A 22,039-nucleotide genomic window follows, 5' to 3' on the forward strand; every position below is an offset into this window, starting at 1 on the left:
GCAGCACAGTGCCAGTAAGAGCTTGCAGTTTGTCCAAACAAAACTGCTGTGTATGTATGTACAAATGGTGAAGGTCTATATTCATCAAAGTAGAGAGGTTTAGCAATAAACCCCCAGCAGGATTAGTACTGCATTAAAATCTCTTTATATGTCACAGTAAATGCAGAAATGCAGTCGGTAGGACTATTAAGAGTGTGTGGTCTGCACATAGACAAGTTCACTTAAAGGCTAAGAAGAAAAAGAACTTAAAGCTTAATTTGTTGGGGTTCTGGCTCTGGTCTGTCGTGCCACACTGAAGGTATAATTCAAAACATAGGAAGGCGTAGCAAATCTTTATTTTTTCACAGACTTGGAGATTACTTTAGAAGGTTTACCTGCAGAATCAATGCCACCATCTCTTGCTTAACTGTTTTTTTCTTACCTGAATTAAGACAGGGACGTTTTTAACACTGAAGAACATGCTTCCTTCTCGCCGTGCATCTGTGTTTCTAGTGGTGTATCAGCCCATTCTTTGTATATTTGTTTTCAGTACCAAGTGGTGCTTTGTAGGTACTAAGCAAGTTTAATATCTGTCTTTTAGGACTCCTGAAATTTCATTTTGCCAGTTATTATTGGCTACATCTAAGCTTCAGTGTATTTGCAGTTCATGGATTACTTTGTTATATTCCTACGCTATCACTTTGGTTAGAAGCTTGCTAGGAGTATTTGAATGTCATGGTCTAAATAATATAACATACCTGTACTTCAAAACTTATTAGTGGGTATCTCATTATATGTCATTAATGAAAGCAGTCACAAGGATTTTTCATTGAAATGGCTTCTGCATCTGTTTAACATCCTTTGGCACTGAACATTGCTAGCAAGTTTTGTCATGCGTGTTTCAGAAGGGTGTTTTTGAAAGGGTTTATGCAAGAGCAGGTGCTTAATGTTACTTGATCAGTGAGTGTGCTGTATGAAATTTAAGTACATTCCGTGCTGGTATAAGACTTTTCAAAGGCTCTGTGCTCTCTTTTTAAAGTAAAAACCACAAAACCTGATCTTGTTTATTCCTATATATAAGTAGTCCACTAGTGTTGGATTTCATAAATATTTTTGTGGCAAGTCTTTAGATAAAACCTTTGTAAAATAAATTAAAGTTGATGTTGGGCAAAAATACAGAAATCTAAAACCTACTTTAGTAGACTACCTCCTTCCTGAAAAACAGAACACTCTTCTGGCTATGGAGACGGTCTACTTTGGACCGTGTACACAAAAATTGCCTTGTGGTTTTAGAATTGCATGTTATGTACAAGTTCAGGCTTCAGAGTTAATGGTTGCTGTCTAAATGCTGCACTGGCAAATAACTTGGGGGTTGAATCTGGGATATTATTTGAAAGTCCAATATCTGTGGCTGAATTTCGGTTTTAGCTTTTCATGCGTTACATTCTTGATGCAAACAAATTTCCATTTCCTCTTCTTGTGTCCTCAGGGCATTTCTAAAATTGCAACTGAGGAAGTCCAATTAAATTTTCCCCTTTTCATTTTAATTATAATGCCCCGAATTAACAGGCAAGCATTGTCCCTGAAGTGTGTAGGAAGAGAGCAGACTTTAATTTGTTGGAGAGGCATCTTTTGCCACTGTCTATTGATTTTAAGGTAGTAGCTGTCAGAGCCTATGTTGCTGGGTGTTTCATATTTTCCTGAGAAATAGTGAGTAATCATCATAATACTAATTAAAGTTTAAAACTTGTAATAACGAATCTGCCAAATATATTTACTACATAGAGATGATTGCAGCAATCATGGTTTGTGTGCATGTAGAATATCATCATTTTTAATTTTTTTAATTGATTTTTGAAGCAGACACCAAGCCAGATAAGATTTCTGTGGTTAAGTGAGTTTATTGCTTTTTAGCTGTGGATGCTTCTGTTGAAACCACATCTTTGTAAAGCCTCAGTCATTGCCTTAACCCAGGTGCTTAATTAACTTTTCTGTACTTATAGAGATGTCTTAACCAGCAGATGTCTTTCAGTGAAAGGTCCTGTGGCATATTATGGATTAAAATATTTTTTAGGCAGAATTCTCAAGCCATGTTAATATCATTTTCAGTGTCATTCTGTTAGCCTGGTTTTGAGATGTTGAAGAATATGAAGGCGGTATCTTCAAAGGTTCCATATTTGCTATTTACAATAAGTATCCATAGTCCTGATGAAATAAGACCAAAAACATGCAATATCCAATCAACAAATACTTTATTATATCCTGAAAGCTTCAAAACCTGTCATGCTGTAATCTTAATTGCATTGCCCAAAATCATATTTGTACATTTATTCACACCCCTGTAATTGGTAATTTTGTAAATCCTCCCCTGGCAGGGATTATACTGAGAAGACATCTCCTGTTGTGTGCTGTGGAGTTCTGGCACCTCTCAGGGGGATTTCTGACCATTCCCTCAGGCAAATTGCTCTAGGTCTTCTGGTTTCTGATTGTGTACAGAAACCTTCTCAAGTTCACAAATGTTTGATTAGGCTGAGGTCTCAAGATTGAGATGGCATTTTGTATGTGGTTGATTTGCATGTATGTTTTGGATAATTTTTATTCTGGAATGCCCATTGTTAGCCAAGCCTGGGATTCCTGGCAGTGGGAACCAGCAATTTCCCTCCCTATCTTAAGAATGATTTCAGGACCGGAAGGTGCAAAACAACCCCAAAACAGACATCTGTTCCAATCAGCTTCCCAACTGATACACGTGTTTCCTCAAGATGAGCATCAAGACTGGCAAACACCTGGCAGATGACATTTAGTTTATGTAACATTACTGATACAAGATGGAAACCCTGAGCTTAAAGGAGCTACTTATGTCTTTTTCATATAGACACAATTATATTAATAAAGCAAAAAGAAAGTCAGTTAGGATAGATATAAAACATAAAAATGTGCATAATTTAATTCAAGGGGTCTTTTGTTAAAATTATACAGTGCATTTGTAGCCTCATTTAAAACATTGTGTACCATTTTGGCCCCCTACTTTATAATAAAGATATTGTTGCTCTGGAATTGCTTGAATTGGAGGGGGGGGGGGTGAGATTTTCATCCCCAAACTTTCCTGGTTGGCTTTTCTTGGTTAATGATCACCTGTAGAAAATGGCACAGGCCTCAGCAGTACTTGCACATTCAGTGACCAAACTTGACAGTTGAATTAAATTATTTTTTACGAAACTGAGTTAATATGAGCTTTTTGGAAGTTAAGTAAATACAAGTTTGATCTAATTTAAGGGGGAATGTGTTTTACTAAAAGGATGCACAGAGATCGAACACAGCTGGGGACTTGATATTTAATTCTTTAGGGAGAGGGTAGCTCAGTGAAGACCGTAATAGAAAGTGACAAAGTGACAGCTGCAATAAAGAATCGCAGGAAAAAGATTAGGAAACCTAATACGAGGATGGCAGCTGAAAGCTGAACATTTACATGGAGTCTGTTTGTAACTGGCTTGTGCTAATTTCATACCCGTTATTTTTGAGGCCTTACTTGGAATTGATCATGAAAATATTGAAAAATTGTTAATTATGAGGTACATTTTATATCTTTCCGTGAAAGGTTGTGATTACTTCCTTGTGACTTTGAAAAAACTGACAGGTAATTTCGGACATGTGCTTCTGGCCTATCTGCATATTAAATAGTTTGTGGCACAGTCACATAGAAATGTTGGTTATGTGACTGTGCTACCGTAATGCTTAGCCAAAAGTGCTAAAATTCTCCAACATTCCTTAACGTTAGAACTGTATCCCTAAATTTGTGAGGAAGTCCTAATTATTACGTGGAGGATTGACAACCATTTTGTCCTGGATAAGTAAATTTACTTGTTACAGTAAACATCTAACAGTGTAAAACAGTAGTAGACATCATACGATTGACTGGTAACAAGTTAAAACCTTTCCCAATAACAAATTAATTTTTTCACTATCTGTAATATTGTAGTGTTAATGAGATCTTTAGCTGCCTCTGTCAGCAGTTATTGCTGTTTATTAGGAGCTCTTTCTGTGCGAGACTCAAGAACACGAAGAATAAGTCACAGTAAAGGGCTCACACGTGTGCAGAAAGATGGCACATCACCAAATACATGCAACACCAGTTGATCAACAAAAGATGGGTGGCATAGATCAACAGAAACAGCACGGCAAATCAGCCGCGGATGGGAAGGCAGCAGATGCACACTACAGTTATCCTCTATATAATCGAGGTTGTAGTTCAGTCTGGGTTTCTGTCATCCCCTCTCAAAGGCTCAGTCCCAGTTTCCTTAGTCCCCAGGCAGTCTTACTTGCCTGGGTCAAGGGAACTATACCTGCAGGTGGAGTGAAGTGCAGAGCCTTTTACTTGGACATTGACACAATAAATTACAGATATACCACTTTAGCATGTTGTTTATCAGTTGCTTTTTATGACTGTTTTTAAAGAAAATGGCAGACAAAGATGAAGCAATAAGAGTTTGGTGGAGTGAAGCCTGTTTTAACGTGCATATCAGTGACTGCATTTGTTTTAGTCATTGTGAATTCTGAGGTAATTTCATTACTTGTTTGAGAAATGATCAGAACAGTCTGGATAGTGAGGTATAACACCAAGGTGCCTTATTTGGTTGAATTATAGGCAGTCAGAAAACCGATTTGAACTGGAGGAAGAACTACTGTAAACTAGTTTCTGCAAAGCTGTGTCTTAATTGAAACAAGCCCATGCATGCAAGCAGAGCTACTTGCTAATTAATAAAAGGTCATGCAAGTGCCTCTCTCCTCCTTCTGTTCAGGTTATGTTTATATCTTCAAGCATGAACATTTTACATCTAGTTAGAACCTTTGCCTTGTTTGGACCTTCTACTGGAGAAATAGTTATCACAGCATTTTGTTCTATGTGTACTGCTCTTTGAAAAGGTCAGTTCTTGATAATAATTGCTTGCACTTATATAGCGCTTTTCTGGACACTCCACTCAAAGGGCTTTACAGGTAATGGGGACTCCCCTCCACAACCACCAGTGTGTAGTATCTACCTGGATGATGTGACGGCAGCCATAGTGCACTGTACATGTGGGGAGGAGAAAAGAGTAATGAAGCCAATTCAAAGATGAATTACTGATCTGAAGAGGTACTAGACTAGCGATGTTACAACACCTTGTAACCTGATCTGATCAGATTTCGGAAGTCATTCAAGGTTGGGCTCAGGCAGTTGTGGTGTGTTGCTCTGAGGAAAACCTGGTCTTTCGGATAAGATGATATTTTGCAGTCCTTTTTCTTGTACAATCTGGGATTTTACAAATCCAGAGTGGAATTCTACTCTCCCTTTTAAATTCAATGAATTTGTCATGGAGAGAGCACAGCAGCACGGAGCACAGTTGTTAGCTGGCTCGCTGCACTGGGGCACTGGGTTACATTCCCAGTGGTATAAAACCTAGGGTGCTTTCTCCATATGTTCGTATGGGTTTCCTTCCACAATCCAAAAAACATACTGATAAGTTAATTGGCGTCTGGGGAAAACTGGACCTAGATGTGTCAGGGATAGGCTCTGGCTCCCCTGCGACCCTCAGTTGAAAGAGGTGGTTAGAAAATGAATGGATGAAGTTTCTAAATTTTTCGCCCAATCCTTTGAGGTAGAAAGTGCTTCACAATGAAAGCAATTGTAATGAGAAACTGGAAAATAATCCTGTGCATACATATCGGCTGGAAGTCAGTGTAAATATTCAGAAGTACTTTATACCTAGAGCGCGAAATGCACATGCAGCATATAGTTTAGTATTACTTTAAAACTTCATGGGTACCATGCACACGCTGTAGAGAAGTTGGTTCTTGCACACCAGCACCAGGCCAGATGTATATGCCATTGGCGAGATGGTTGAAGGAAGGAGAAGTTTGACACAGTAGTTTCTTTTCCATATGACCATTCTTAAAAACAGGGAAACACAGCAGACTCCTGTTAAGCTTTCATTATGATTGAAGCACCTGCACGTCATATGGCCACGAAGTATGGCAGCTCTCTTCACAGAAGGTCATCGTTTGTCAGTTTTTTTAAATCTCTTGGCCTTCTGTTTTTGGCAGTTGCCATGATGTATCACTTATCAACTGATCTTCCACAATTTCACAATAAAGGGACCGCATCATATCACAACAGACGACAGTTGCTATATGTCATCTACTGCTCGGTGTTCTTTCAGCACTTCATTATAAAACTGTAAATTCTGTCTTTCATTTTTCAGTGTTGTCCCCTTCAGGCACTTATATAAAGGTTGTCTGTTTGGTTACTGTTTTAAACAATTCTTAAAACAAAATGTTTTCGTATCTCTCTATTCCTGTCATTGCATCTGAAGAGAAAGGGATTCAGTTGTGAAACAGAAGGATGTCTAGTGGTCTGGAATAGGAACAGTAAATTAAGGGGTCACATTACTCTTCCTTTACTGCTGAACAACATTTGAGCCTCTCCTGTTAGGGAAATGAATGATCTCTGCTCTTTCTCTTTCAATTAACAGAGCAGGAGAATTGAAATTTGAATGATGCATGCTGAAGTGTAATTATACCAATACTGACGATGACTGCTTTTCTCAAGTTTGAGGAAAGCTTTATGTTGGTACAAACAAGTCTCCATTTTCACGATTAAACAAAAACGTACTCTTTTTAGGAGCATGGAGCGATCTTAGACAAAGACAGTGAGTTCATAAAAATCTCCTTAGCTTCACAAAGAATGGGAAAAGTATAGCTTGGAAGTCTTGAACCCTGCCAGGATTTGTATTTGATTATTCAGTGCTTGGTTGGTACATGCCCAAGATGAGTCACAGTTTTGTGTAAGCAGGTTGTGAAGTGTCCCAAAAACAACTCTCTGAAGCAATAATAGTATATTAAGAGCTGACTTAATAAACAGTGCTGTTATCCTAGTTCTTTATTTAGGGGAAAATGCAAATTATTTATGAACAAAACTATCTACAAACAGATTATTTTTATGTGTAGTAGCTGAGAAGGCAATGCAACAATTTATCAAGTCCTTTTTTTTTAATTAACTGATGCAAATTAGGTGCTATACTGATATTTAGAATGTTATTTCTGGCCCTTTGATTCACTCATTTAAAATGCATGTTTGCTTCTTAGCAGGATGTGAGTGGTTAAGCCTATTGACGATTTCTCCAAAGACCACCCAGAGCTCTTCCTGGTTAAGACCAAAATAATTCCTCTTGTTTTTCAGCCCAGTCTTATTTGTCTTGGGCCTTAGCAGGTTGATGGCCACTGGTGGGACGTGTATTTTACTTTGCTTCAGTATTGATCTAAGAAGACATGGCTACTGGGGGAGAAGGCTGTCTGACTCATGGGTGGTCCTGTTTTTAGACAGTGATCGATTCTATGTGACTTTCAACACCAGTATGGCATTTAGTAGCTTGAGGGTCTGACTGAGGGTCTGAGCTCTCAGTTGTCAAGTTGTCATGAAAAAGAAACCGAACAAATTATGGAGTGTCCAATTAGATATATAAGACCTTAAGAGAGAGAATGCGTAGTAGGTAAACTCAAATGAAATATTAGCAAAATGTCGGCCATCGGAACAAAGACGTAGATGTGATGAACCATTTTCCTACATTGGACAAGCGATGAATTTAGAATTTCTGATGGAAGTGTGTGTCAGATGTTCCCATGGAAATATGACATACTGTAGTGGAGGTAAACAGAACTTTTATTTCTTCATTTGTTGATTTTCTCCAGGTCATCATGAAAAGAGCTGAGTAAAAATGGCAGTCATTTGTGCACTTCTGTAGTAGGGTGATTTATTTTAAATAATGAATAATAAATTGCAAGCATTGATTTCTTTAATTTTTAAATAGACTAAGCTGTTGGTGAAGATGAGATTGCACCATTCAAGCTTAGCATGTATGATTCTGTCCCTCGATACGTTATAAAGTAGCTTTAGCCTCCTGCAGTAAATATTACTGTTGTGACTTACAAACACTCTAAGAAGATTAACTTACTGTGAGCAAACATTTTAGCTACACAGAATGTGTATTTATGAAAAAAATTGAATGAGCCTTCAAATTATATTGTGCCATTTTTGGTATTTTCTGGTTCATGGCAGAATGCAAAACATGTCTATCCAGCTGAAAACGTATTGTAAGAGTTCATTTTCTGGGTGCTGGGTTTCTGTGCAGAAGAACAGTATAGGGCTCGTTTTGTTTACTTAATTTAAAGTTGTGTTTATATTTAATTAGTTGGATTTAAGTTCTCTGTGCTGTCATGATGACTGTGCAACTGGTCGTGTTTCTTTCTTGGGTTTACTCCAGATCCAAAAGTAATTCATCAGCCATTTGTTCTCAGTGTATCTGTCCAAAAGGTGAGCACATGTTTCTGTTGTGTGCTTTGACCAGTAGCAGCTTCTTTGGCACATGAACACAATGACTGGGTTTATTAATGCTTAGATGAGACATGGTTTTAAGTTCTTTAGCAGGAGTTCATTTAGCAAAACATCCAAAGTTCAAAGCCTTACATTAAAGTCTATGGTGCATTTAGAATATAAGTATTTTTATTTTATATATTATTTTTAGTTTTGGGGAAAGAATTAACACTTTTGTATCGTGCTCATTAATAGCTGAATAAAATGAAGTAAGCTCCAGCCATAACTCTTTCATATGCAATGTGTGCATCTTGCCATGGTCTTATCCAGTGCTACCTCTACTTGAATAAAAAAGCATGTCGATTGTTGCGAGCTGTTTGTTTTCCTCCTGCTCAAGCCCCAGGGTGAAGAAACTCTGATGTGGTACTGATGTAACTAATGAGTGTTGCGGCTGGCTGGCCTGTTTTATTACATAGTCCAAATCAACGGATGAGAAAAAGAAGTCTCGCAGGCTGATTACTTTTTGTTTGCAGTCGTGTCGTCTTCTCAAATCACGCCACTTGATGATGTAAGTGACTGAGTTGATTAATACTTAATCTAAACTTAGTAGCTGCACATGCAGCAGAAAACTTGGGAACAGGTAGTGAGATGTTTAATGGCTGCTGTACAGAGCCTGTTAAAAACTCTTTGACACTCCTTTTGTTTAAGGGAACGTTTCAAGCTTCGATAGGTTGTGGGAGTGTGGATCAAGCAACCCAGCCATGTCGTTCAAGCTAATAACCTGGCTTCTTTCAAGAAATGGCTTGAAGATCCTTGGAACAGTTATCGATTTACTATCAAATGAGCTAGCTGGGCCAAAATGCCTCCTCTAGGTATAAACGTAGTTACTGCTGGTTCTTGCCTTGACCATCTCTGACATTGTGCTTCGGAAGGATGGGTGCCATTTCTTTTTCCCTTCATTCCATCCTATAGCCCCTCTAGCCACCTGCTGCCTATGCGTGGGTCCTGTTCATCAACTACAGATCAGCATTTAATACAATTATTCCTCTAAAGCTGTTTGATAAACTTCAGGGGCTTGGGCATCAGTTAGTCACTGGGCCGTTGGTTCCTAGATTTGCTGTCTGATAGGAAGCAGGTGGTGAAGATGGGTGACATGCTTTCTAAGTCTATGAATCTGTATACTGGTGCCCCCCAAGGCTGTGTACTGTCACCACCCCTTTATTCGTTATACATTAATGTCTGTGAATATAATAAAATTGGCAGATGACACAACATTAGTAGGTTTAATGACTAACAGTGACGAAACAGCACATAGAAGTGATGTCATTGCTCCGGCCAAGTGGTATAATGAGAATAATCTGGAGCTTGACATTGGTAAGACCAAAGAGCTGGTGGTGGACTTTCACAAGGGTAGAGGTGATCTACCGCCACTTGTCATTAATGGCTAGTCTGTGGAGGGAGTGGACACCTTTGAGATTCTTGGCACGACTATCTGCCGATTCTTGGCACTGAAGTGGGAAGTTCCCATCATGAAGAAAGCCCATCAAAGAGCTGAGGAAGTTTGGAGTTAATCGGGAAGCAATGAGTCACTTGTATATAATTTTCGTACCCATCTAAAGGGCATCAGGTACCTCAATATGTAGACCTTGGGTATTGCAATTATTTTATGGCAGTAAATATAAGTGGAACAGACTTTGACTAATATGTACTGTGTATGTAAAAGTGAAGTATGTTTTTTGTTGTTTGTATCAGGGCTGCACTGGGACAAATTCTAATCAGCTTTGTTGACGTGGCAATAAGTATTAAATTAACATGAATTAATGCAAGAACGTCATCTTTTCTGAGACATGAATTGGAGGCCATTAAGAAGATATCTGTGAATGTGATGTGAGTGAAATTCAACAGGTTGACTTTGACAGGAGTACATGGATTGCTAGTGTTTCTCTGGAATCATTCTGGATAGTAATGCTGGGTGTTACTAGTCGGGGAATTTCTTGGTGAACCACAGTTCTTGTTTATGCCCATATAGGTGTGGTAATATTTTCTGCTATTTTTAGGGGCCTAAAAAGTGGCCCTTGAAGAATTAACAGCAAATTAATGAATTTGATTAATGAAGAAATGAATTATTATAATAATTATAATTTCCAAACACTGAAGGCAAAAACAAATATCCTATAGATGTACATTTTTTTCAAATATGGTGATTAGCTTGTGTACTGCAGGGAGTTTGCATGCAGTTGAGTAAAGAAGGTACAGTATATCAATTTTTCACGTAAGAGTTTCTATAACTGGCAGCCTACAGAATATTGGTCTGTTGGAGGCTTGACACTTGATGTAATGTATGTGTGTTACTGTAAGTCTTTTCATTACATTGTTTTTAAAGACTAAATTGGATTTTAATTTCAAAGCAAGTTATGTGGTAAAAAAGAATGGCAATTTAAAATGACATGTCTTGTTTTCTTATTGTGTACAGGATCTGGTTTAGTTTCTAGAAGTCTGAATGTCTTTTTTGCTCTGTGTTTTGTCACTCTGTGAGAGGCTAATGCTCATTACTGAGATCAGCATGATGTTCTCCACCTAAAGAACATGTCCTAGCTGTAATTTTTGATTGGGATTTAATGTTGCACAGACCTGTAGTGAAAGTCTTCATTCAGTCTGCTTCTGAAAATATCCAAAGTGAAATATAGTCCCCAGTTACTGGTGAAATCTGTCCGTATTGTGTACTTCTGAATCATCAGATTTAATGTGAAAGGTACCGGATTGTCATTGCATTGTACTTGGTTTGAACCATAATTATTTTGTTTTATCTGTCTCACTTATATGATAAAGCCCGTTGAGCCAGGCTGCAGATGTATACTTCTGACAATCTCCTTGTGTCTATATAAAGCTTCTGTAAGGACTAATTAGAATATTTCAATATGTTTTCTTCAGTGTGCATGGCATGGTGAGGGGCCCACCATTTTTAACGCCAGTAGTGAGAATGATTAATGTGTTGTTAAGCAGGGCTGCATTAATCAAATTGGAGGTGAATATCAATGGAGATGACGGCAGCAGCAGGCTACCACTTTGCAATGGGATCTCATTAGATCTCCGAAGCTACGCAGGATCAGGCCAGGTCAGTACTGCTGTGGGAGACCTGCTATAAAAAACATGTAGCTTCTCAGTGTGGTACTGGGGCGCCAGTTGGAGGCACTCACCCATCTGGACCAGAATTTTCAAAGAAAACAATGTCCCAGTATGGTGAATGGAGACTTTATACCAATGTCCTCGATGCATGCTCATGAAAGATCCCATGGCATTGTTACCAACCCTGGTGTCCTAGCTAAATTCTGTTCTGGTCTTACACAATATAGCCTCTAAAAAGTCCGCCTTTAATTCATTTCACTACGCTACCTGATCCGCTGGGCAGTAGGTCCTCTGGCACATGACTTCCATGTGTTAAATAGGTTTGAGCCGTGCCTTGTCGGTGTTAACAGGGGGTTCCCTCCAATATGTGATGTGCTTTGGGATTCTTTGGGGAAAAAATGCATTATATAAATGCAATTAATTTTTGCATTGCTCTTCACCTAATGAAAGGCAGAAAAGCTGATTTCATAAATGTTCAATTTGCTTTTGAGTATGACAGTGGGAGTCTTTGTAGATGTACTAAAGCAAGAAAACTTGTGATCTGGTAAAAAAAACATTTTATACTCAATTAAACATTCAGGCACAAATAAGGCTTTCAGATGTTTTTTAAGATTAAGGCCGTTTTCATATCTTGTCAAATATCACCATTAAATCAAAACTGTTGACCTTGTAGTTATAGTTGCTCTTAATTCCCCCTTTGTTTTCATTTATCTTCCCTGAAATGACCTTCTAGACCAATTTGAAAGAGAAAAATAACACAGCACTCTAAAATTTTTAAAAATGCATCTTTGTTTACATTCCAAACTTGTCAATGTTGCTTTTGTGGTTATAATACATTCAGTATATACATCACAGAATGTTTTCAATAAGAGAACCTTGTTGTCTGCTTTGTATAATTTCTGAAAGAAACTTTCGAACTAATAATAAAGGCAGAAGATTTTGTACATTGAAACTTAAAATTTGAACTGACTTCCTTTATAGCACATTGTAAACTATGAAGAAGAAAAATGATCCTAATTATCAGGATCAATAAATAGTTTGTCCTAATTATCTTGTGATTGATGCGTCTTCCCCATTATGAGTGATTCCACCGGTGTGTTAACAGACACATTCCTGTCCTGGTTTCCATAGATGGGAATGTCAGGGTCTTCAGCTCAGTGATGAGCAGAGTGACAGCGCTGTTAGACATCAGCCGAAGAGCTGTCTGCTCCATTTCGCCACGTGACCGAGATATCAGTGTGGTGCTTCTCTTGTAGGAACTGACAGGTTGATTAGTTTTGCCCAGGGTTGCCTGTGGCACCACACTAGCAAAGTCTGCCTTTCTCTTCTTAGGCTGTGCAGTATTGTTTTTATACTGGCAACAGTTCAGTCAGTCTGTAAAGAACTGTGTGGATACTAATGTAGCTGTTTGAACTTGATCAGTCTGCATTGATCAATTATGTGCAAAAATATCTCTGCTTAGATGGTTTCATTTTCCTTTTTGATACAAGCTTGTTTAAGGTAACAGGAAATTGTACTCATTTGATATCATCTTGAGCCAGATAATGTGGGCTACTATATGCTCTGTGTTTCATGGGGGCAGTTAATTACTATACTCTTCTTTCATAGGTTCAAGGAGAAGTTTGCTTAAAGTTTTCAGCATAAAATTATTTTTTGTTTTGTTTTCAATTAGGTGGTAAGACTGTATAAGCCCAAAGTGTGATTTAGCTACCCTGACTCATAGGAACAGTGTCATAGAATCTTTAATTACTAAGTAGTCAGGTTCTTGGTTTAACATGTCATCAAAAGTCTGTTACCTCAATTTCTCTACTGGGTCAGAGGGAAGTGTTACTGTACATCTTTGTTCCCCAGTACGACTTACAGCAGTAACACCGATTTTCCTTAAATGTCTCTGGTCCCTCTTCTGACGGGACAGAGCATTACCTGAGTAACACTGCTGCCAGTGTGAGCGGAGGTACAACTGATGTCTTTACATCCCATTATATGCACAAACGATCCTATGGAAAGAATAGGATGATGTGGAAAGAATAGGAATATATTTGTAGGTGGGGCTGCACACTGGTGGTGGTGGAGGGGGGGTCCCCATTCCCTGTAAAGCGCTTTGAGTGGAGTGTCCAGAAAAGTGCTATATAAGTGTAAGCAATTATTATTAATTAATTATATTATTATTATTACTGGATTTCTTAAGATGAACTTTTGTTTTCTTCAGGATCCAGGATACTGGTTACAAGTCCATCGTTTGGAACATGGTGATGGAGGCATACTAGATCTTGACGATGTCTTGTGCGATGTTGCTGATGATAAAGACCGGGTGAGTAAGCCAATGGATCTTCCATCCAACAACAGTTTATTAAATGTACATGCACAGATAAATGTTAAGTTTACAGTTACATTAGAAAGTACCTAAGTGGTATTATTAAAATGACCTAGGCTACAAGTTTTGTTTAGCATAGGAAGTGTTAAGTTTCTGCTTTGAATAGAAGGAAATGCTGAAACCACAAAGAAGGATATGTTGAACATTTGTATTTCATTCATAAGTAATGAGAATGTAAGCGTTTAAATAGTCCTGATTTAACATGGTGCTATGAACTTGTCACTTGCAGCTATTAATATGAACAATTCTTTGAGTACTGCATAATGCTATTCCGTCTTTACAGAGTGCATTTAGAAAACCCTAGCTAACTGTCAAGAGCTCTGCTGCTCACAGCTAAAGTTTGCAATATGTGTGCTCATGGAGTCTTGCTTGTTATATTTCCAGAGGTTTAACAGCGTGTTGCCAGCGGGCATCACACACATCATCATTGACTTTTTGCTCTGCAATATGTAACAGAAACATCTAATGTCTCTTGCCCTCATGTAGTATTTATTTCAGAAGGATTAAAGTGGCTGGCCCTGGAATACATTTGCTACGGAGTGCAAAGATATTTGATTCTGCTGGATAATTTGTTCTAGCTCTGGAATCCCATAGAACTGAATGCATGAAGTAACTTTCTAGATGCTCTGTAGTTCTTTGGAGTAACTGCATACTTAAAAAGGGAGTCATCTGAAGAAATTATTCTCCTTTGTGTGCTTTATTATAAAAATATTGATTGCTTCCCCTTTCAAATTTCACCTTTAAAATACCATTGTATGGCTTGGTGCTTTATGGTTCTTAATTGCACTGTTAGAGAAAATCCTTTGTTGAAGTTATCACTGTAGGGCTTTTTTTCCAGGTGACACATTTTGTAATCGGGTGAAGGAGGTACAATTGCACTGTATAATGAGGCTAGTGATGGAACAACGTGTCACGGGACAAAGAGTGAAGTTGAATCATCAGTCTGGAGGAGACCATACATGACATAGCAGTATTATTAAGGCTGACTCATTTTCTTGGTCCACAAGGTCTGCTGTCCTTTGAACTCTAGGCAGTACAGTTAATCAGAAAGGTTGTCTAGTAGTATGTCACTCATGTCCTCCATTAAATAATTTACCTATACTTTATCAAGACCTTCAGTCCACATGCTATATTTGTGGAAAATCATTTTGTTTTCATGACTTTCTAGTTTGTTTGCAAGACCTCAACTAAACCTTGTGTAAAAAAAAAATCAGTATGTACTATGTTGATTCAGAAATTTGTTCCTGTGTGTGGACATGTGGTTGGTTTTGATTTTTGCTGTCTCAGTGCTTGGAGTGTTAAAGCCAGGACCTGTATTGGCAAACTGGAAGAGTAATGCATTCAGGGTTTAGGGAACGGAAAGTAAGGCTGTCATGATAAAAAATGAGGAACACTGTTCAAGCAGAAATGCTATATATGCAGGTTAGGTCTTCCTTCTAGCAATTTGTTTTAAAAGCATTTGCTCCCATACTCTTTTGGGTTAAGTCCAAAGTGTTAATGTAAAATAGTGTTAATAAATTTCTAATTTGCGTATCTGCACATGAAATGTGAGAATAACAGAGTTAATGTGGGATGCTTTTTGATCAGTTTTCACAGAAAACGGAGGTGGGATTTAGAAATATTTCTTGTAATAAACTGTCTTGGATTGTGTATGAGGATATTGCTAGTGTATAAAATTGTGATCTGTTTCTTTAGATGTTGCTTTAACTCTGGGTGTAGGAGGGAACAGGCACAGCTCTTGACAGTGGAAGAAATTGACAACATACTGCAGAAAACAAGTTATTAAATACTATTAGCATGGAAAAGGGAGAAGCACTTAGTAAAAATCTCTTTGACCTGATGGTATTGTGCCAGTTGTGCTTAAGGAAACAAGATGATGTAACAAAACTCTCCCAGCAGTTGTTTGGGACAGGGATAATACCAATTGACTGGAAGATTGCTTGAGCAATTATATTGTTTAAGTATAATCCATCTATAAAAGGGCTATGTAACTGAACCAAGTTATTATAGACTGTGGAACTGATAATGAAATGTAAACTAGGGCCTAGAGGGTCTAAATTAGAGCACTTACTGTATGGCAGTAAGATTCATTTAAAGTTCTTTGGGTGAGGTGCCCTCATGTGCTAACTGCACAAATCTGTAGTTAAAACGGAGAAAAACAAGGCACTGCTTCACAGCTGTTGGTGTTTGGAACAAGAAACCATGGGTTTCTAGTGCCTAATGATTGAAGATGTTAGATGGGCCGAATGCCTTACACTTTTTTGTAATCTTTATTTTGTACTTATGGGTGCTTGCCAAATGTTCTGTCCCAAGTTCAGCAGGTCTTGCCCCATGATGGTAGGCTTGTTCCTATCTGATTTTATTTATAGTCTCTCATGGCAACATACTTGGGAGGCCTGGGGACAACAGCTGCTGCAGAACTGTTAGTTTAACTACTGCAACACGTTCAGCCCATCCACCCAAGGAGCTGAGAGGGCTTTGTGTGAAGTGCATACCTTGCGTTTATTGACAGGCTTGTGGCATGACTCCAACTCTGGCTTTGGCGATGGAATTTACTAGCTAGCACCTGTAGTGAAACTCAAGGCTAAATAGTAGGCCTTCTATATAAGGAAAATATTAAGATTAAAACGCGGCATAAAAGCTTTAATGTGTACAGTTGTTTAAGGCAGCTCCAACCAGTTTATGAACATTTTGTCTTCCAGCCAGATAGACATCAAAATCACCAGATGGAATTGCTTCCTAACCCTTAGAGTTAAGTGAGCAAGTGGTGATTTTGAAATAAATAGACCAGGTCTTTTGCCATAAATGCTATGCGTCTATAAGTAACTAAATTGTTGAAAGAATTCGACATGGAGTTCAATTTTGCCAATACATTACTTGCAATTACTGTAAGAGGTGCTGGTTTTGAAATACCTTAATTGGTTTGTCAAACTTGGATGTTTCTGTAATGAGATATAGAAAAATATTACCTTGCTGTGTAATTTTAATCACCCTGAATGACATAATTTTCTCTTTTTGATGCATTTAATATGCTGGTGATCTGTTCAGGTGTTTGTTGCGGCTTCTATGAAAGAATCTTCAAAATAATCTTCTAAAAACTGCTCTGGGACACCTTGCTTATCCAATTAAAGAAAAGACCACAGGAAATTGTGCATGCCTGCTGCTTTTTAATGTCGTCTGCTGCTTTTTTAGCTCATAGTTAAAAAAAAGTTGGCAGTATGGTGCATGTAAAAGCCAGCTTAAAAACTATTGACAGGAAATGTTTACTGTAAGAAGTAAGAAACCCAAGTGAATTGTAGTTTACTAAATGAAAAGTAAGTTAAGGGCAACTACTTTCAGGTTCATGACTTGAGAAAATCCCAGTAGGATCTGTAATAGTCCATTCCAGATCATTTCTGTCAGATTACTGCACCATGGGGCTTCGGTGCCAGTTATGGTTTGTGACAGACTGCGCTGCGCGTTTGAAAATCTATTGCCGTGATGGAACAGAACTCTTTAACTGCAGCATGTACATAATTAGAAACACTATAGCCGGCTGTAGACCAGTTTGACAAGGGCAAAGCATCATTTTGACGATGAAACCTCCAGAAAAGCCTTTTCTGTAGTTTGCACAGTGGTGCAGAGCTCAATTCATAAGGGGTTGGTCAGTCTGTGGAGAAGGCCGTTTTTCAGCTGTCTACTCAAATCTTCGGGAGATACTAAATTAAAAAAAAAATCTCCACTGAGATCCACTAAGGCATGTATGAGGTCCCTCACTTACAGAGCCCACGGAAGCAGGTTTTGAGTAAATTGTTAATCTGTTGAAAGTCGGCCGTGTCAAGGTTATATTCTGGAGCCGCTCCTGATGTCACTGAAAGTATATTGTAATGTCAATCCAGAATCTCAGGTCATGTGTCACGCGGGATTAGTATTCATTTAGTTTCATGCCTTGTGTTAATTCTCATTAGAATATCAGTAAGGCCTCCATAGCTGTGGAGCATTTTGCCAGCTTAAGCAAAAGGAGAGGGCAGGGACTGCGTTGGCCTGGCTCAGGTGTGCGCGCACACTGAGGCGCGATGGGTTGCAATTATCACTCACAGAGCGCTGGAGAAGGGACTCAATAAATCCAGGAAAATAACAAATGATTTTAAGCAGTTGGCCTCTGAATCATTAATTAGCTTAAGACTTTAGCTGCAGCATAAAAAAATTATATAAAAGTATATAAAAACAGTAGCCCTGAACAATTTGATAGGCACTGATATTTGATAGTAGTTATCAGTGAAAAAGGATTTAGAAATGCTGTAAGTAATTTGTGTTCTTTGAATTTAGGCCTTAACATGGCAGGTTTTAATCTGATAAAACCACATTTGATGCTATTTTAATAGTGTACAGTTACTTGCTTGCTTATTTAATTGAAAAGATCTTCATTGATTTTGGCTTTTTTGTTTCCTTGCTTTACTCGATATCCCTGCTGGTGCTCTCCAGGCAATTTTTGAATACAGTCCGCAAAAGCAAAGGAGGATTTATGAACACGTATATTTTTGCATGTGCTGAACGCTGGTCTTATTCATGCTGTCGACATGTGTTGTTCTCAAGGCCTGTGATGTCAACAGCCAGCGATCTGTCAGTAAGCAGGGGAGCTCTGTGTCAGTACTCTGTGAATGTTTTTCCAGGTGCCCACCTCTCGTTTCTCTTGTTCACTGTCTGGCCTTGACCACATTCCATTCTAAACCATTCAGCATGCAGACAGCATTCATTTGACAAGCGGAAAAATGTAGATAATAATGGAAGCTGTGCTTTCTTCACAAGAAAATTATCATCTGTTTTTGATTTGTCCTTTTATATTGTAAGAAAAGATAGCTTATGTCTGAATTCATTGATCATGTCCTGTATTTATTTAAAGTACCATGGTCTGAAGGGGAGTATTTAGTGACTCCACTAGTAGAGATGGCAGACTGACTGCACGGTGCTTCATTGATCAAGTCCTAAGACGTGAGTACCTGGTGCCCTTCCTGGGGTTTATCCTGATGTGACCACATTCCAGCAGGACGTCATTATGTTCATGTCACAACGGCTGTTTGTAAGATGTGCAGTACATGTGGATGAGCCTTTGAGCATTTGTGGTCTGACGTGATAAATATGGCTCAGAGACCAGTGAACAGACATGCTTGCTCAGGCTACATGAGAGGAATGAGACCGAATTGCACAGCATCGGTACCCTGCTGCAGAACACATCAGAGAAGTGCAGCTTCTGCTGATGGCCATGCACACTCTTAACACGAGTCTTCCAGTAGACCCGGGGTTGTATTTGTTGCAGTTATAAGGCAGGTTTGATCTGTATTTGCATAAAGATTTTTATTTAAATAGAAAATGAAAGTATGTTCATTGGAGTTAAACCCAGTTTCAAGCTACTTACCCCATAAACAGCAAGTAAAAAGAGGAATCGTTCTAAAGCAGGGAGCCTAACTGAATAAGTTAAAACATACTTGATTTGGTTTATACTATTATAAGATATTAAAATAAATCAATAAAACAAATATGCAATTCTTTTAAGTAAGCCTTATTTTTAGATTTGCTGTTTTTTCCAAAGAAGATATTTTTAAGATATTCTTCCATTTGTTTTCATTTGTACATTTGTAACTGATTTTTAACTAATTTAAAAAACATTTGAATTACATGAAAGAAGGTGAAACAGAAGGTTCTTAAGATGAGTTCTCTCAAAATCAAATGAAAACCACCTGGGAAAACTACAAGGCCTTTTAATATCTGTTTTTAAACAGTGAAAGTTATTTTGTAGTTGCGTTACTTTGTTCAATGGTAACACAGGAGTTAATGATGAGTTATGACACCTTTTTTGTGTGACTGTACATGGCAAACAGCTGCAGCAGTTATCCTTTTAGCCTTGCTAGATGAAAACATTTGGATTCATCCATCATCATTTTGTCAAAACGGCTGACAAATGAAGGAAGGTATTTAGAGCCACATGCCAATAAGGATTCAAGTAGCATAGCCAAATGCAATTAAGCAACCAAGGACATCTAGTTAAATAAATGTGAGAAAGGAATGAAAGATACTGACCTTCCTTTGTTCATTCACCATGCTTACTGACCTTGTGCAATTATTACTATTCGATTTACAAATACCTGCAGTTTTATAGAAACTGATTAAGATTTCCTGAGGAGAACTTGGGCAGCTCCAGTCTCTCTAACATTTGTATCATATTGTTTTTTAGGTGTGAAGCAAGAAAAGTAAAAATCTAAAACCTGTGGGAGTTTCTGCATTTCTGTATGTTTGACCTGAAAATCCCCCCTTTTCTTTCTTCTCTCTGGCAGTACAGTTAAAAGACCTTAATGAAATCACTTGGATGTGTATTAGAAAATGCCAAAAAAATAGTATAAAGTTGGAGTTTAGCCAAACTACTTGACAACAGCTGCAGAGATTTTTTATTACTAGTTTGGTTGCAATAACACATAACAAACCTTAAAAACTCAGTATAGCAACCCATACCACTTGTTGTGGTTCTCAATATATACAGTAGATTACAGATGCCTACACGTTTTTTTTAACTCAGTGTTATATTCAAAACCTGGAAGCTTGAATGGAAGATTTACAGTATTGGGGTGAGATAAGTAATAGTAAATGTCAGAAAAATACTAAAGAGGAAAAATGAATAATGATGATAGTATAGGTATTGAAAACTAAAATACAGCAGTACGTCGTATTGGATAAGTCGACCGACTTTGAGCACCTCTGATCAGATGTTCCTGTTCTTTCTCAGGTCTCTTGTGGATTGCAATTGCAGTTTTCAAGTCTTTTCACAGATTCTCAATAGGAATAAAGAAGTCGGGATTTAGGCAGCCAAGAACATTTATTCAAGTTTGTTCTTATTTTTAAGCCACTCCACTGTATCTAAGGCCTTGATCGTTGTACTGCTGAAAGTGAGCTCCAGTTTTAGGTCTGAAGCAGGTTTTCCTGCGAGATGGAGCGAAGAACAGACAAATCTGTGTACCCCATCAGTCCTTATGAGCTTCCCAGTCCCTGCTGATAAGACGCAGTAGTACAGCATACAGTAATGCTGCCACCATGGGGTAAAAGGGCAGTCATTTCCTCAACTTGGAACTTGAGGAATGCATGTTAACCCGTCTCCTTTTCTGTCTGTCTCCTGACAGAGCTGCAGACTGCATTTAGTGACATCATTTATTCCACATTTTTTCACCCACTCCCTTTAAATAGGAACAATATGCCATCCATGAGTCCTACAGCTAGAATTGCATTTAGTTATAAAAATGGATGCAACTATGTTGCAAACAAAATGGATACGTGGATACAAATAATTCTGACAGAATAATTATTAGTTTTGACATTTTATATAATTCATCTAATCAGTAGAGTTTATGGATAGCCATGTATGGACATGTAGCGCATGCAGCTATGTTGTGTGGTTTAGTGGTACATTAAGAAACAGCTACAGACAAAACAGCAGGATGATTTATGATCTTTTAATGAAATTGCAGTAGAATAATTTGCAACTTAAGTAACAGCCACCAAGTGATTTTTCTTGGTGCTTTAGCAGTCCATTATTTGTGTTCACATTATTTTTTACTTTTAAGTTTATAAGTGAATCATCAGAATCTGAATACACGACAGGCATGCTCCTTTTTTAATTACTTTAAGTTACTTTAAGCAATTTTTCCCTTTAAGACTATATGGTCTGTGCTGATATTAAATGAGCTCTTACAGGTCTCAGTTCTAGTGTTTTGTGACTTTTATGAATTCCTGGTTGGCTTCTGTTTCTATGGGAACCAGGATTGAGAAAGTTAGTTGTGGAAATATGGAGGCTTCAGTCCCTGTTTATATTTATATTGAAAACATATGCCCCTGTTTTCAAAACAATATAAGATTTGAAATCATATGGGTCAAAGTGTCCAATACAGTTACTTTCCAGTGATCCTGTGCCATATGTAGTACACACAGCTCAGCATTTAGTTAGAATAATCACATCAGACTCCAGTTTCTTGTTTTCTCCTCTCCTCCCCCATCAAGAAAAGTTTCTGATGAGTTTAGCTATGGTGCAGAAGATTATTAATCTATTTCCACACTTTTCACCTCAGGGTACTACAGTTTTTTTGCACTGTTTATGATTTTGTCTTCAGAAGGCAGGCAAACACTACCACAGATAAATGAAGCAAAAACAAACTGTTGTGTTTAAAGCAGCTAGCTGTCAAAAACATCTT

At 38.0% G+C, this 22,039-nt stretch overlaps 1 protein-coding gene across 5 annotated transcripts in view; it reads left to right on the top strand.

The window, feature by feature from the left end:
- pard3aa (par-3 family cell polarity regulator alpha, a) overlaps positions 1–22,039 on the top strand; it is a 428,925-nt gene that overhangs the window by 55,891 nt on the left and 350,995 nt on the right. For all 5 annotated transcript variants that reach the window (XM_015338942.2, XM_006642876.3, XM_015338940.2 and 2 more), the window contains exon 2: positions 13,662–13,763. In XM_015338942.2, the coding sequence (XP_015194428.2) occupies positions 13,662–13,763 (102 nt within the window). The remainder of the gene's footprint in view (positions 1–13,661; positions 13,764–22,039) is intronic.

This window comes from Lepisosteus oculatus, chromosome 6, assembly GCF_040954835.1.
Source record: "Lepisosteus oculatus isolate fLepOcu1 chromosome 6, fLepOcu1.hap2, whole genome shotgun sequence".
Classification (NCBI taxonomy): domain Eukaryota; kingdom Metazoa; phylum Chordata; class Actinopteri; order Semionotiformes; family Lepisosteidae; genus Lepisosteus; species Lepisosteus oculatus.